We start from the raw sequence: 13,872 nt of genomic DNA on the forward strand, positions 1-13,872 counted from the left end.
AACCAGCTATCTGCTATCAAACCCATCACACAAACTACCATCTTCCCCTATTTAACCAATATACCCATAACCCACCAGCCTGCCTGATTAGCACACCAACAAACGTCCTACTTACCCTTCCAACCAGTCGGCTACCATTTAATCTATACAACAACCAGTCCGTTGGGTAACTACTTACCCACCTAACAAACCAGCCAACTAACTCCCAATTAACCTACATGTCTAATTACCCACTAACCTGTCCAAACAGTCAACGATTCTTATATCCAGCCATTCATCTACCACCTGCACCAGCTAATATTCGACATACTAACCAACCACTCTACTAGAGTAAACAATAATTTACTTGTTTGTTCAACCAGTAACTCACCTCTCTACTTATTCATCTAACCAATAAACAAGCCACCTGCCAGCCCAACCAGCCTCACATTCACAGATTACCAATTCAACCAACCAACAGTCGACTGGTTGCTTTAACAGTTAACCACATTTTTACCAACCAAGCAACCCCAAAGCCGAGCTCCCATCCCTCCATCTGTCACTGCTTTATTCATTTACTTTTACCCTCCACCTTCTGATCCTTCCCGTGTGTCTGCTTCTGTGTGTTTTCGCCTCTTGACCTCATGTATAAAACATTTTGACAGTGGGGGCTCAGATCAGCTGGTGCCAGTCACTTCCCCTGAACCCCCCCCCCGCCCCGCCGCCATCATCACGCACACCCAATCAAACGCTGGCGGCGTGGCGGTCCGAGTTCACGCAGCGGTTACTCTGTCCCCGCTAAGGTGCTTTTTGTCGACTCGTCTTCTCTGATGAAGAACATTTCATGTGACTGTTGGAGGGCAGAGAGGAGAAGGGAGGATGGAGGGAGTAAAGTGTTGAGGAAGAAGATGGATTCAAAGAGGAAGGATGGAATGACTGAGGGGGAAATGGGTAAGAAAGAGGAGAGACAAGTAAACACTGATGGCTGTCAGGATCAGTGGAAGGTAGGACCCAGAAGCTGTTCTTTAAGTTCACAAAAAAGGTTTATTCCAAAAAAAACAGGGAGCAAAAGGCAAGAACAGAAAGCCGGATTCAAAGATACTTAAACTTAAAACCAAGACTATGAAAAACAAAACAAGGCTATGAATAAATACGATGGCTATGAGGCAGGAAACCAGAGTTATCTTTCAATGGCTGTAGCATGAAGGGTTGGTGAGGATTCTGGGTGAAAGGAAACCAGGAGACTAAATACTGTGGAGGGAGTGATTAGGGAAGGAGGTGCAGCTGTGAACAATGGAGTGAGTGAAAGTAGGTGGATAAAACATGACCAGAACATAACCTGAAAACAAGACTAATAAAACAAACTGTGACAGAGAAAACCTAAACTGTGACAATGGCAAAAAAGGTTTGCAGAATTAAGGAGGTTATAAGAAAGAAGGGGTGCTCAAAAGATAAGAATTACCGTGTTGCAGGCTGGATAAAGAGATACTGAAAGAGATACTGAAAGAATCATCAAAAGAGGAAGATAAGTGGAACCAAAAGGGAGGTTATTGATAAAAAGTAAGTGGAGAAGGAAAGAATAAAGAGGGGAAAGGAAGGAAAGAATAAAGAGGAATGACAAGGGGAGAAGAAATAGAGCCTGATGCTAAAAGAAGGAAGGATTCTGACAGGAAGTGGGAAGTAAAGATGAGAAAGAGGCAAAGAGACGAACCCCCAGGAGAGTAAGATGTAATGAAGCCAGTAGGCAGTAATAAACTCATGATGATGATGTGAAGATAAAGCTGTGGAGGGATGGAGGTTAAAGACGGGCCCTGTTCTCCTGCCGCTGCCCACCTCACAGCCCTCTCAGTTTTACTGATGAACCCGGTTCCTCCGGGGAAGCACGGCTCATCTCCTGCCCTGGGTCAGTGCACCTCTCCTGGGCCAAGACTTTCCACTTCACCCCCTTAAACCTCAGGTAATCAGCTGTGACCGCCAGGTGCCAGACAGGAAACAGCGTGCACACATCCAGCGCCACAACAGCGTAACGGTGAAGCAGCTCACTGCGTCTGCAGGGGAATCGGAGTACGTGAACCCCTCCATCCGCCCACCAACACGTAAACACATCCGAGTGACAACATCTGCATAAAATACAACTATTCTCCAGCCTGTACCTACCAAAATAACCAGTTAAATAACTCAATCGGCCTTTATGGTGGCATGCAAGAAGTGAATAGAAGATTATCTGATTTCCAGTGGGTAGAAATGAAAAAGGAAGCATTCCTTACAGCATCTTAAACCATGTTAGCATGTTTTTGTTGTTTTGTAGGAGTTTAGATTAGGAAGAAAGACAAAAAAGCACCTCGTATGACATGACTTTTACCATGACGTCACAGCTGATTCACGTTGTTTTTTTTAGGTAAGTTAAAGAAAATTTAAGCAACTGATGTTTGAAATAAGAGAAGTTTCTCCTGATCAGGTCTGTAGTTGGTGTCAGGCTTTAATTAGCTGAACTAACACAAAGTGTTCGATTCAATGTGAAGCAAAAACAGATGAAGTTTAGACTTATTTTGTTCCTGCTCATGTTTCTCTGCCCGTTTGTTGGGTTCGAATGAGTTTATTTATCGATGATTTAAATACATAAAGCTATTTATTTAGCTTTTGTCCTGAAATGTAACAACTAAAGATTTAAGGGTTGTAAAATGCAATAAAAACTTAAAGCTAAACTTTATCGAACAGAAACATCTGAATAAAGGTTAAAGGAATGATTTTCAGTGACTTCACTGACCAACACACTGTTTGTGTTCCACCAGCTTCCTTTTAATGACACTTCCTGGGGGTGAACTTTAACCTTTAACATGCTAACTGAGGCCTGTAGAGTCTGAGATGTAGCTCTGGGCTTTTTCACCTTGGGGTGACCTTTAACCTTTAACATGCTAACTGAGGCCTGTAGAGTCTGAGATGTAGCTCTGGGCTTTTTCACCTTGGGGTGACCTTTGACCTTTAGCATGCTAACTGAGGCCTGTAGAGTCTGAGATGTAGCTCTGGGCTTTTTCACCTTGGGGTGAACTTTGACCTTTAACATGCTAACTGAGGCCTGTAGAGTCTGAGATGTAGCTCTGGGCTTTTTCACCTTGGGGTGAACTTTAACCTTTAACATGCTAACTAAGGCCTGTAGAGTCTGAGATGTAGCTCTGGGCTTTTTCACCTTGGGGTGACCTTTAACCTTTAACATGCTAACTGAGGCCTGTAGAGTCTGAGATGTAGCTCTGGGCTTTTTCCCCTTGGGGTGACCTTTGACCTTTAACATGCTAACTGAGGCCTGTAGAGTCTGAGATGTAGCTCTGGGCTTTTTCACCTTGGGGTGACCTTTAACCTTTAACATGCTAACTGAGGCCTGTAGAGTCTGAGATGTAGCTCTGGGCTTTTTCACCTTGGGGTGACCTTTAACCTTTAACATGCTAACTGAGGCCTGTAGAGTCTGAGATGTAGCTCTGGGCTTCTTCACCTTGGGGTGACCTTTAACCTTTAACATGCTAACTGAGGCCTGTAGAGTCTGAGATGTAGCTCTGGGCTTCTTCACCTTGGGGTGACCTTTAACCTTTAACATGCTAACTGAGGCCTGTAGAGTCTGAGATGTAGCTCTGGGCTTCTTCACCTTGGGGTGACCTTTAACCTTTAACATGCTAACTGAGGCCTGTAGAGTCTGAGATGTAGCTCTGGGCTTTTTCACCTTGGGGTGACCTTTAACCTTTAACATGCTAACTGAGGCCTGGAGAGTCTGAGATGTAGCTCTGGGCTTCTTCACCTTGGGGTGACCTTTAACCTTTAGCATGCTAACTGAGGCCTGTAGAGTCTGAGATGTAGCTCTGGGCTTCTTCACCTTGGGGTGAACTTGCTGGGACGTCCACTCCTGGGAAGATTGACAGCTGTCCTGAATGTTTTCCACTTGTGAATAATCTTTCTCTCTGTAGAATGATGGACTCCAGATAGTCTGGAAATGGCCTTATAACCCTTCCCAGACTGATGGGCAGCAGCAGCTGCTTCTCTGAGATCATTGCTGGTGTCTTTCCTCCTTGGCATCGTGTTAAACTGACAGAACTCCTGCTTTTATAGAGCTGCTCACACTGACTGAGGATCAGTTAATCAGAGCATTGATCAGCAGCTCCTGGCTGCTACTTACTGTGGAAGCAGGAAGGGTTCACTTACTTTGTCTCACACAACTACCTAATTTTAAGTGTGTTTTCTTTCTTATTACGTCCTGATATATATCTATCGGCCCATCAGACCAACACTGAGTTAGAACACCTTCTTGAGGTCATTCTTTGAGGTCAGCTGCTGTTTACTTTTGTCCTGAAGATAAAATTCTGCTTGAAATGCACCAATAAGCTGCTTTAAGATGGAGGGAATCCACTGAAAACAGCGACCGGGAGCAAACAAAGAAGCAGCTTGCTCTGCCTCTCTGTGTATTGACTTATTCCCAGTGTAATAAACAAGTGACAGATGATAGAAATCTCCTTCTCAGTCTGTCACTGCATAAAACATCGGATTATTCTATCACGCTGATAAAGTTTTAATGTGTTTATGTCTTTGTGATTTACTCTCTGCTACACTTTGTCCTCTTCCTTCCTCATCTCACTTTTCTTTCTCACATCTCATCTCGTATTCTTTGTGCTTGGCCTGTTCTTTTATTCTTACCGTAACCTTGATATATAACCCTCCCTTTAATTTTCTTCTGCTTCACTCTGCAGCCGTCCGCTTGTATGTGTCATTAATTTGTCCTTTATGGCAGCTGATGCATTGATTATCCAGACTGTTCCAGTTTCTTAGTTGGTTGATTTGGTTTTGGGAGACATTTTAATGAGTCAAAGTGACCTAATGTTCAACTCCTCACAGCTGATAAATCCTGGTCCTTTTAAATCTGTGTGAGCAGCAGAGAATAACTCAGACTATAAACTATTATATCTGAGGAATAAATGTGTTTGTATTCTTTGTGGTGACTACAGATCAGTAATATTGAAAATTATCCAGAGATACGCAAGTCATGAATAAAACAAAGCGTGACTTTAATGCAACACTGGACCAGATGAAGACCAACCCAAGTTAACCATGAACCGTGCTTGGATCAGTCATTTAGAAGCCCAGATGAGCACCAACCAACCGCTCATGAACATGAGAAACACAAGTTAATGACAGCAATGATGTCATCTGTACATGGAGGGAGGAGAGGTGCATCATGGGAGCTCCCCCAGCAGGCTGGGCCTATAGCAGCAGAACTATGGGATGTTTCAGGCTCACCTGAGCCATCCCTAACTATAAGCTTTATCAGGAAGGAAAGTTTCAGCCTGATCTTAAAGGTAGAGAGGGTGTCTGCTTCCTGAAGCCAAACTGGCAGCTGGTTCCACAGAGAGGGGCCTGATAACTGAAGGCTCTGCCTCCCATTCTGCTTTTAGGGGCCTGATAACTGAAGGCTCTGCCTCCCATTCTGCTTTTAGGGGCCTGATAACTGAAGGCTCTGCCTCCCATTCTGCTTTTAGGGGCCTGATAACTGAAGGCTCTGCCTCCCATTCTGCTTTTAGGGGCCTGATAACTGAAGGCTCTGCCTCCCATTCTGCTTTTAGGGGCCTGATAACTGAAGGCTCTGCCTCCCATTCTGCTTTTAGGGGCCTGATAACTGAAGGCTCTGCCTCCCATTCTGCTTTTAGGGGCCTGATAACTGAAGGCTCTGCCTCCCATTCTGCTTTTAGAAACTCTGGGAACCACAAGGAAACCTGCAGCCTGAGAGCAAAGTGATTTTAACAATATTACGAAGGTGAAAGAAGGCAGAAACCTGTTTTGTATGTGCGTCAGAGGACAGATCCTGGTCAGAAATAACTCCAAGGTCCCTCACTGTAGAAGTAGAAGCCAAGGAAATACCATCTAGAGTAACTATATAACAAGACAGTTTCTCCCTGAAGCGCTCAGGTCCAAAGAGAACAACTTCAGTTTTGTCTGAATTTAGAAGCAGGAAGTTCTGAGATAAATACAGCTGAGTATCATCAGCATAACAATGGAAATTTATGCCATCCTGTCTGATAATGTTACCTAATGGAAGCATGTACAAAGTAAAAAGAATCGGTCCAAGCACAGAACCCTGAGGAACTCCATGACTTACTCCAATGTGTGAGGAAGATTCTTCATTTACAAGAACAAACTGGAATCTATCAGATAAATATGACTTAAACCAGCCTAATGCAGTTCCTTTAATCCCAATAACATGTTCAAGTCTCTGTAACAGAATGCTGTGATCGATCGTATCAAATGCAGCACTGAGATCCAACAGGACAAGCACAGAAACAAGTCCGCTATCAGAAGCTAACAGGAGATCATTGGTAACTTTCACCAGTGCTGTTTCTGTGCTATGATGCACTCTGAATCCTGACTGAAACTCTTCAAACAGATTATTTCTATGTAAATGATCACAAAGTTGAACTGAAACTATTTTTTCAAGAACTTTGGACAAAAAGGGAGATTGGATATAGGTCGATAATTAGCCAACACTTCTGAATCAAGAGGTTTTTTAAGTAAAGGTTTAATTACAGCAACCTTAAAAGTCTGAGGTACATATCCTATCAACAAAGACAGATTGATCAAATCCAATATGGAAGTATTGATCAAGGGGAAAACCTCCTTGAACAGTCTGGTTGGGATTGGGTCTAAAATACAAGTTGATGGTTTAGAAGAGACTATTGCTGTTGTTAGCTCAGAGAGATCAACTGGACAGAAGCTGTCTAAATACAAATCAGGTTCTAAAGATACTTCTAAAGCTGCTCTACTTGATGATACATCAGTGATAATAATGGGAAGGTTTCCATTAATCTTCTCTCTGATAGAAACAATTTTATTGATAAAGAATCTCATGAAATCATCATTGCTGTCAGCCTGGCTACAGCGCTGAAGAGAAACCTGGGATTGTTCTTATTCTAGTAGGTGCGTTTCCATCAGCCTGTTTAGATGCGCATCGGAAAATTATGATGGAAACGCCATAATTTAAATAAAAATCCCCTGATTCACACAAATGAAAATACGCTCGCTAGCACCGGGTTTTGGTTGATTCCAAAGGGATGGAAACATGAAGTTCATGATGTTCGCATCAAGTCTTACGTAGCGCACTTTCACCCCAACTGCTTCGGGTCACTTACAAGACAACAAACATGGCGGACAACGGAAGGTTTGTGTTTGGACGGAGGAAGAAGTTGTGGCGTTAGGGTTACCCTAACTGGGCTGACAGCTCCAATACCACTTGCCCGATTCTTAATAAAGATTCAAGTCTTTTATCCGTGGTCATACACTCCGGGTCGAGGAGCCGGTAAAAGGTTTACAGGCTGGTTGTCATGTCAACCTGCGGATGAACATGATTCGAATTTCTTTTAATGCCCATTTCCCAATGATTCGAATCACTTTTGGATAGAAACATGACTAGTTATAATAAAGTAATACATGGTAAAGGAATACATGGCTCAACAGAGCTCGGACTCTTTCTCAGCCTGGCTACAGCGCTGAAGAGAAACCTGGGATTGTTCTTATTCTCTCTCAAAGTTGAGCTGCACTGTTTTTTAATGGGTATATGACTAAATATGACTCTGAAAAGGTGACTATTTGATGAATTTACTGTGTAACGTTGTGTTGTGTTGGTTAATCGTGTCTTTCCTGTTTGCTTGTTCAGTCCCTCAGTAAGTACCCGCCGCTCCACAACGACATCTCCTTTTGGCTGCCGGACGCCAAAGACGGCTTCACGGAGAACGACTTCTACGAGCTGGTTCGCTCTGTCGGGGGAGACCTGGTGGAGAAGGTCTCACTGGTGGATGAGTTCATACATCCAAAGTAAGAAACCACAGACTCATCTTTGTCCTACATTTGTTCAGTTTGACCTCCTCATGTGTGGGCGGCACCAAGGAAAACATCTTAAAACGTGAATCTCGTGTCCTATAAACCTTAAAGGTCCCTATCCACTCTTATATATCAGGTATGCATAATTTTTTCTGACTTTAACGTCTGCTTTTAGCAGAGAGGATGAGCTGAAGCTGTGACGGCAGAGTAGAGAAGGTTAAAATTATAAATCTTTAACTTTAACCTGACCAGCAGAGCTTCACCTGTATGGTTGATGGGCGTCATATCCTCGCTGCTTCACCACCAAACTGTGAAAACTCACCCACACGTGCAACAATTACAGTGTGCAAACAGTTCTTACTCGATCCCTTGAAGGTCTTGTTAGAGCGACTCTTCAACCACAAACATGTTTATTCTGTGAACAGAAGCTCCAGATGTCAAAGTCTGGTGTGAGTTCGGGGGCCACCTGTCAATCAGTGGCCAGACGATGGACATCAAAGCCTCACAGACTCCCCAAACACTTCATTAGGAACACCTGTGCAGCCTAATGCCGTCCAGCGAAAAGCTCTGCCTTTACAAAGCTGCTGCATTTTCATTCGAAAGACAGCAGATGGATCAGCTGAAGGTCCAGATGCATCTCTCAGGTCCTGTCAGGTCACAGCTGGATTTTTTCCTCTTTCTTAAGGACATCACTTTCAGATCCTGTTCATCTGCTGGAGATAGTTTTTTAGGCCTGACACTTCTTCTTTTGTCCTCCACTTGTCCAGTTTCCTCAAATGTTTTAAGGACACACTGCACACCATGCTGAGATATGCCAAGTTTTCAGCTAATAGCTCTTTGGGAATCACCTTGTTGCTGCAGAAATCCTATTTTCTGTCTGTCAAACTGTGTTTTCTTTGCTGTTTTTCATAGATGCAGCTAAAGAAATGGGAACAAATGATGTGTCTTTGTGACAGGCTGCTGGTAACAAAGTGCCTAAAGATCCAGTTTAAAATGGCTTCTTTGCTAAGTTGTCTGTTCTGTGTCGACACAACACTGGTTCATCCCTTGAGTTAGGAGCCTTTTTTCTGCCTGAATGCTTCATAGGTCAGAGTTCAGTGGCTAAACAGAGAAAAAACACTGAAAATGCTCAGGAACAAGGACTGAAGATGAGGGAAAAAGCAGAAAATGTCCAAAGAAAAACTGTGAAAGAGCTTCAGAAAGCTGCAGAACTGTTGATCAGGACACTTTAAAGGTTTCAGAAAGCTGCTGAACTGTTGATCAGGACACTTTAAAGGTTTCAGAAAGCTGCAGAACTGTTGATCAGGACACTTTAAAGGTTTCAGAAAGCTGCTGAACTGTTGATCAGGACACTTTAAAGGTTTCAGAAAGCTGCTGAACTGTTGATCAGGACACTTTAAAGGTTTCAGAAAGCTGCAGAACTGTTGATCAGGACACTTTAAAGGTTTCAGAAAGCTGCAGAACTGTTGATCAGGACACTTTAAAGGTTCCAGAAAGCTGCAGAATTGTTGATCAGGACACTTTAAAGGTTTCAGAAAGCTGCAGAACTGTTGATCAGGACACTTTAAAGGTTTCAGAAAGCTGCAGAACTGTTGATCAGGACACTTTAAAGGTCTCAGAAAGCTGCAGAACTGTTGATCAGGACACTTTAAAGGTCTCAGAAAGCTGCAGAACTGTTGATCAGGACACTTTAAAGGTTTCAGAAAGCTGCAGAACTGTTGATCAGGACACTTTAAAGGTTTCAGAAAGCTGCAGAACTATTGATCAGGACACTTTAAAGGTTTCAGAAAGCTGCAGAACTGTTGATCAGGACACTTTAAAGGTCTCAGAAAGCTGCAGAACTGTTGATCAGGACACTTTAAAGGTTCCAGAAAGCTGCAGAATTGTTGATCAGGACACTTTAAAGGTTTCAGAAAGCTGCAGAACTGTTGATCAGGACACTTTAAAGGTTTCAGAAAGCTGCAGAACTGTTGATCAGGACACTTTAAAGGTTCCAGAAAGCTGCAGAATTGTTGATCAGGACACTTTAAAGGTTTCAGAAAGCTGCAGAACTGTTGATCAGGACACTTTAAAGGTTTCAGAAAGCTGCAGAATTGTTGATCAGGACACTTTAAAGGTTTCAGAAAGCTGCAGAACTGTTGATCAGGACACTTTAAAGGTTTCAGAAAGCTGCAGAACTGTTGATCAGGACACTTTAAAGGTCACAGAAAGCTGCAGAACTGTTGATCAGGACACTTTAAAGGTTACAGAAAGCTGCAGAACTATTGATCAGGACACTTTAAAGGTTTCAGAAAGCTGCAGAACTGTTGATCAGGACACTTTAAAGGTTCCAGAAAGCTGCAGAATTGTTGATCAGGACACTTTAAAGGTTTCAGAAAGCTGCAGAACTGTTGATCAGGACACTTTAAAGGTTTCAGAAAGCTGCAGAACTGTTGATCAGGACACTTTAAAGGTTTCAGAAAGCTGCAGAACTGTTGATCAGGACACTTTAAAGGTTTCAGAAAGCTGCAGAACTGTTGATCAGGACACTTTAAAGGTCACAGAAAGCTGCAGAACTATTGATCAGGACACTTTAAAGGTTTCAGAAAGCTGCAGAACTATTGATCAGGACACTTTAAAGGTTTCAGAAAGCTGCAGAACTATTGATCAGGACACTTTAAAGGTTACAGAAAGCTGCAGAACTGTTGATCAGGACACTTTAAAGGTTTCAGAAAGCTGCAGAACTGTTGATCAGGACACTTTAAAGGTTTCAGAAAGCTGCAGAACTATTGATCAGGACACTTTAAAGGTCACAGAAAGCTGCAGAACTATTGATCAGGACACTTTAAAGGTTTCAGAAAGCTGCAGAACTGTTGATCAGGAGACTTTAAAGGTTTCAGAAAGCTGCAGAACTGTTGATCAGGACACTTTAAAGGTTTCAGAAAGCTGCAGAACTATTGATCAGGACACTTTAAAGGTTCCAGAAAGCTGCAGAACTGTTGATCAGGACACTTTAAAGGTCACAGAAAGTGTGGAAGGAAACAGGAAGAAACTATCGGTCCATGAGCTGCAACAAACAAACTGAGGGCGATGATCATAAAGCGTGAAACTTACTTCGTCTCCATCTTTGCTTCCAGTCTGTGAGCCAGAGAGTCCTTCCAGGACGTCCCAGATCTGAGTCTCAAAGTGACTCGAGGGATGCAGACGCAGAACATCAGGAAGTACAGAGAGAGGGAAAGTAGAAGGAGAGAGGAGTAAAGGTCACTCTGAATGTTTTGCTGCTAAAGGCAAACAGCTGACGGCAGAGTCATCACTTTTAATTAACACACACTCCTGTTTGTGCGGTTAAAAGTGCCTGTTTGCTCTAAATGACAATGAAAAGAAACACACACACAGCTGTCCTTGGTGCACACCTCTGAGCCTGCAGAGCCTGCAGTTGACATCTCATTTTTTAAGAAGCACAACAGTGTGTGTGTCTGTAAAGGGCAGCAGTGGGAGGCTGGTACCTTATGGCTGAGAACTCCTTTTTCACATCATTTTGACACACACACACACTCTTGTTCGACCTTGCGTTGGTGTGTGTGCAGCGAGGACCCTGCAGTGCGTAAAAATGTCCGACACTGTTCATCTTTCAGCATTTTAATGTCTTTTAAACGGCGACCTTTCCCCATCAAGTTCACTTTTTGGGTTTTAGTTAATGGGCCGAAAGGGGTGAAAAACAGCTGAATGCTCACAGATTCCAGCAACCAGGGAATGAACTTTTGCAGAACCAGACGATCGTCACCGTGTCGCAGCGTCTGCAGCACACGGGCGGCTGGTCTGGGGTCAGTCTGAGATAAGTGTTCACCCTTAAAGGAGGCACATTGTGCCCTTTAACGCCATCTTTTTAAGCAGTTTGACATAATTTCTGAGGTTTTATTCAGATGTATGAGACAGGCTTCGGAGGGCTGAGTGACCTCACTGCCCCGCGGCGTACGTTTTCCAACAGGAAAGTGACGGTTTCTGACCCCGGATCTGTTTAAATTTAAGAAGCTACCAGAGAGGTTCAGCCATCGAGGCTTCAGCAGGACGTGGGTGAAGAGTCAGCTTCTGTCTGTTGGCTGACGCCGTCATGCTGCTGTGGAGCGTTGGCCGGAAGAGGCCAAAGGGGCGGGGCTTATATGTATAGCAACAAGCAGATATATATAATAATCCTTCCATACATCGGTTCCCTCTTTCACCATGGATCGTACTCTGGGCCTTCTTTGTGTTTCTTTGTGTTTCTTTGTGTTTCTTTGTGTTTGCCCTTTTCCGCTTTTTTCCACCTTTTTTCCACCTTTTTTTCCACCTTTCTTCCACCTTTTTTTCTAGCTTTTTTCCACCTTTTTTTCCACCTTTTTCCCGCCTTTGGAATCCAGATCGGCCCTAATTGGCTGTCGTCGCTTCACTGCTCATTTGCATAAAGTTGAGCCTTTCTCAACTCTTGAAGCTCACAACGCGCCGCTCATCGGCGTCAGCTTACATTGAAAATGAACGGCAGCTGGCCGCTCACGACGCTTTTGGTGTGAGCCCCCGGTTACGCTGCGTTTACCTGCATTACCTGTCATCAACACCTGGGCTGCGTCCGAAATCACTTCCTGACCACTCTGTAGTGACCACGCCATTTGTCGTGGTGTCCGAATGTTTAGTGATTATTAATGTTATATATATTACTAAACATAAGAAAGATCAGACCATACCTGACCCAACATGCCCCCCAGCTCCTGCTGCAGGCCATGGTCATCTCCCCCTTGACTACAGCAACGCTCTCCTAACTGGTTTCCTAACTGCTCTCCTAACTGGTCTCCTAACTGGTTTCCTAACTGCTCTCCTAACTGGTCTCCTAACTGGTTTCCTAACTGGTCTCCTAACTGGTCTCCTAACTGGTTTCCTAACTGCTCTCCTAACTGGTTTCCTAACTGGTCTCCTAACTGGTCTCCTAACTGGTTTCCTAACTGGTTTCCTAACTGCTCTCCTAACTGGTCTCCTAAGTGGTCTCCTAACTGGTCTCCTAACTGGTCTCCTAACTGGTTTCCTAACTGGTCTCCTAACTGGTTTCCTAACTGGTCTCCTAACTGGTCTCCTAACTGGTTTCCTAACTGGTTTCCTAACTGCTCTCCTAACTGGTCTCCTAAGTGGTCTCCTAACTGGTCTCCTAACTGGTTTCCTAACTGGTCTCCTAACTGGTCTCCTAACTGGTTTCCTAACTGCTCTCCTAACTGGTTTCCTAACTGGTCTCCTAACTGGTCTCCTAACTGGTTTCCTAACTGGTTTCCTAACTGCTCTCCTAACTGGTCTCCTAAGTGGTCTCCTAACTGGTCTCCTAACTGGTCTCCTAACTGGTTTCCTAACTGGTCTCCTAACTGGTTTCCTAACTGGTCTCCTAACTGGTCTCCTAACTGGTTTCCTAACTGGTTTCCTAACTGCTCTCCTAACTGGTCTCCTAAGTGGTCTCCTAACTGGTCTCCTAACTGGTCTCCTAACTGGTTTCCTAACTGGTCTCCTAACTGGTCTCCTAACTGGTTTCCTAACTGGTTTCCTAACTGCTCTCCTAACTGGTCTCCTAACTGCTCTCCTAACTGGTTTCCTAACTGGTCTCCTAACTGGTTTCCTAACTGGTCTCCTAACTGGTTTCCTAACTGGTCTCCTAACTGGTTTCCTAACTGCTCTCCTAACTGGTCTCCTAACTGGTTTCCTAACTGGTTTCCTAACTGCTCTCCTAACTGGTCTCCTAAGTGGTCTCCTAACTGGTCTCCTAACTGGTCTCCTAACTGGTTTCCTAACTGGTCTCCTAACTGGTTTCCTAACTGGTCTCCTAACTGGTCTCCTAACTGGTTTCCTAACTGGTCTCCTAACTGGTCTCCTAAGTGGTCTCCTAACTGCTCTCCTAACTGGTCTCCTAACTGGTCTCCTAACTGGTCTCCTAAGTGGTCTCCTAACTGGTCTCCTAACTGGTTTCCTAACTGGTCTCCTAACTGGTCTCCTAACTGGTTTCCTAACTGGTCTCCTAACTGGTTTCCTAACTGGTCTCCTAACTGGCTTCCTAAC

At 43.9% G+C, this 13,872-nt stretch overlaps 1 protein-coding gene across 3 annotated transcripts in view; it reads left to right on the forward strand.

Moving 5' to 3' along the window:
• Positions 1 to 13,872, forward strand: part of fars2 (phenylalanyl-tRNA synthetase 2, mitochondrial) — a 175,326-nt gene that overhangs the window by 113,702 nt on the left and 47,752 nt on the right. For all 3 annotated transcript variants that reach the window (XM_072379016.1, XM_072379017.1, XM_072379018.1), the window contains one exon: positions 7,664 to 7,821. In XM_072379016.1, the coding sequence (XP_072235117.1) occupies positions 7,664 to 7,821 (158 nt within the window). The remainder of the gene's footprint in view (positions 1 to 7,663; positions 7,822 to 13,872) is intronic.

Source organism: Leuresthes tenuis, unplaced genomic scaffold, assembly GCF_036924035.1.
Source record: "Leuresthes tenuis unplaced genomic scaffold, fLeuTen1.0.hap1 SCAF_24, whole genome shotgun sequence".
NCBI lineage: Eukaryota > Metazoa > Chordata > Actinopteri > Atheriniformes > Atherinopsidae > Leuresthes > Leuresthes tenuis.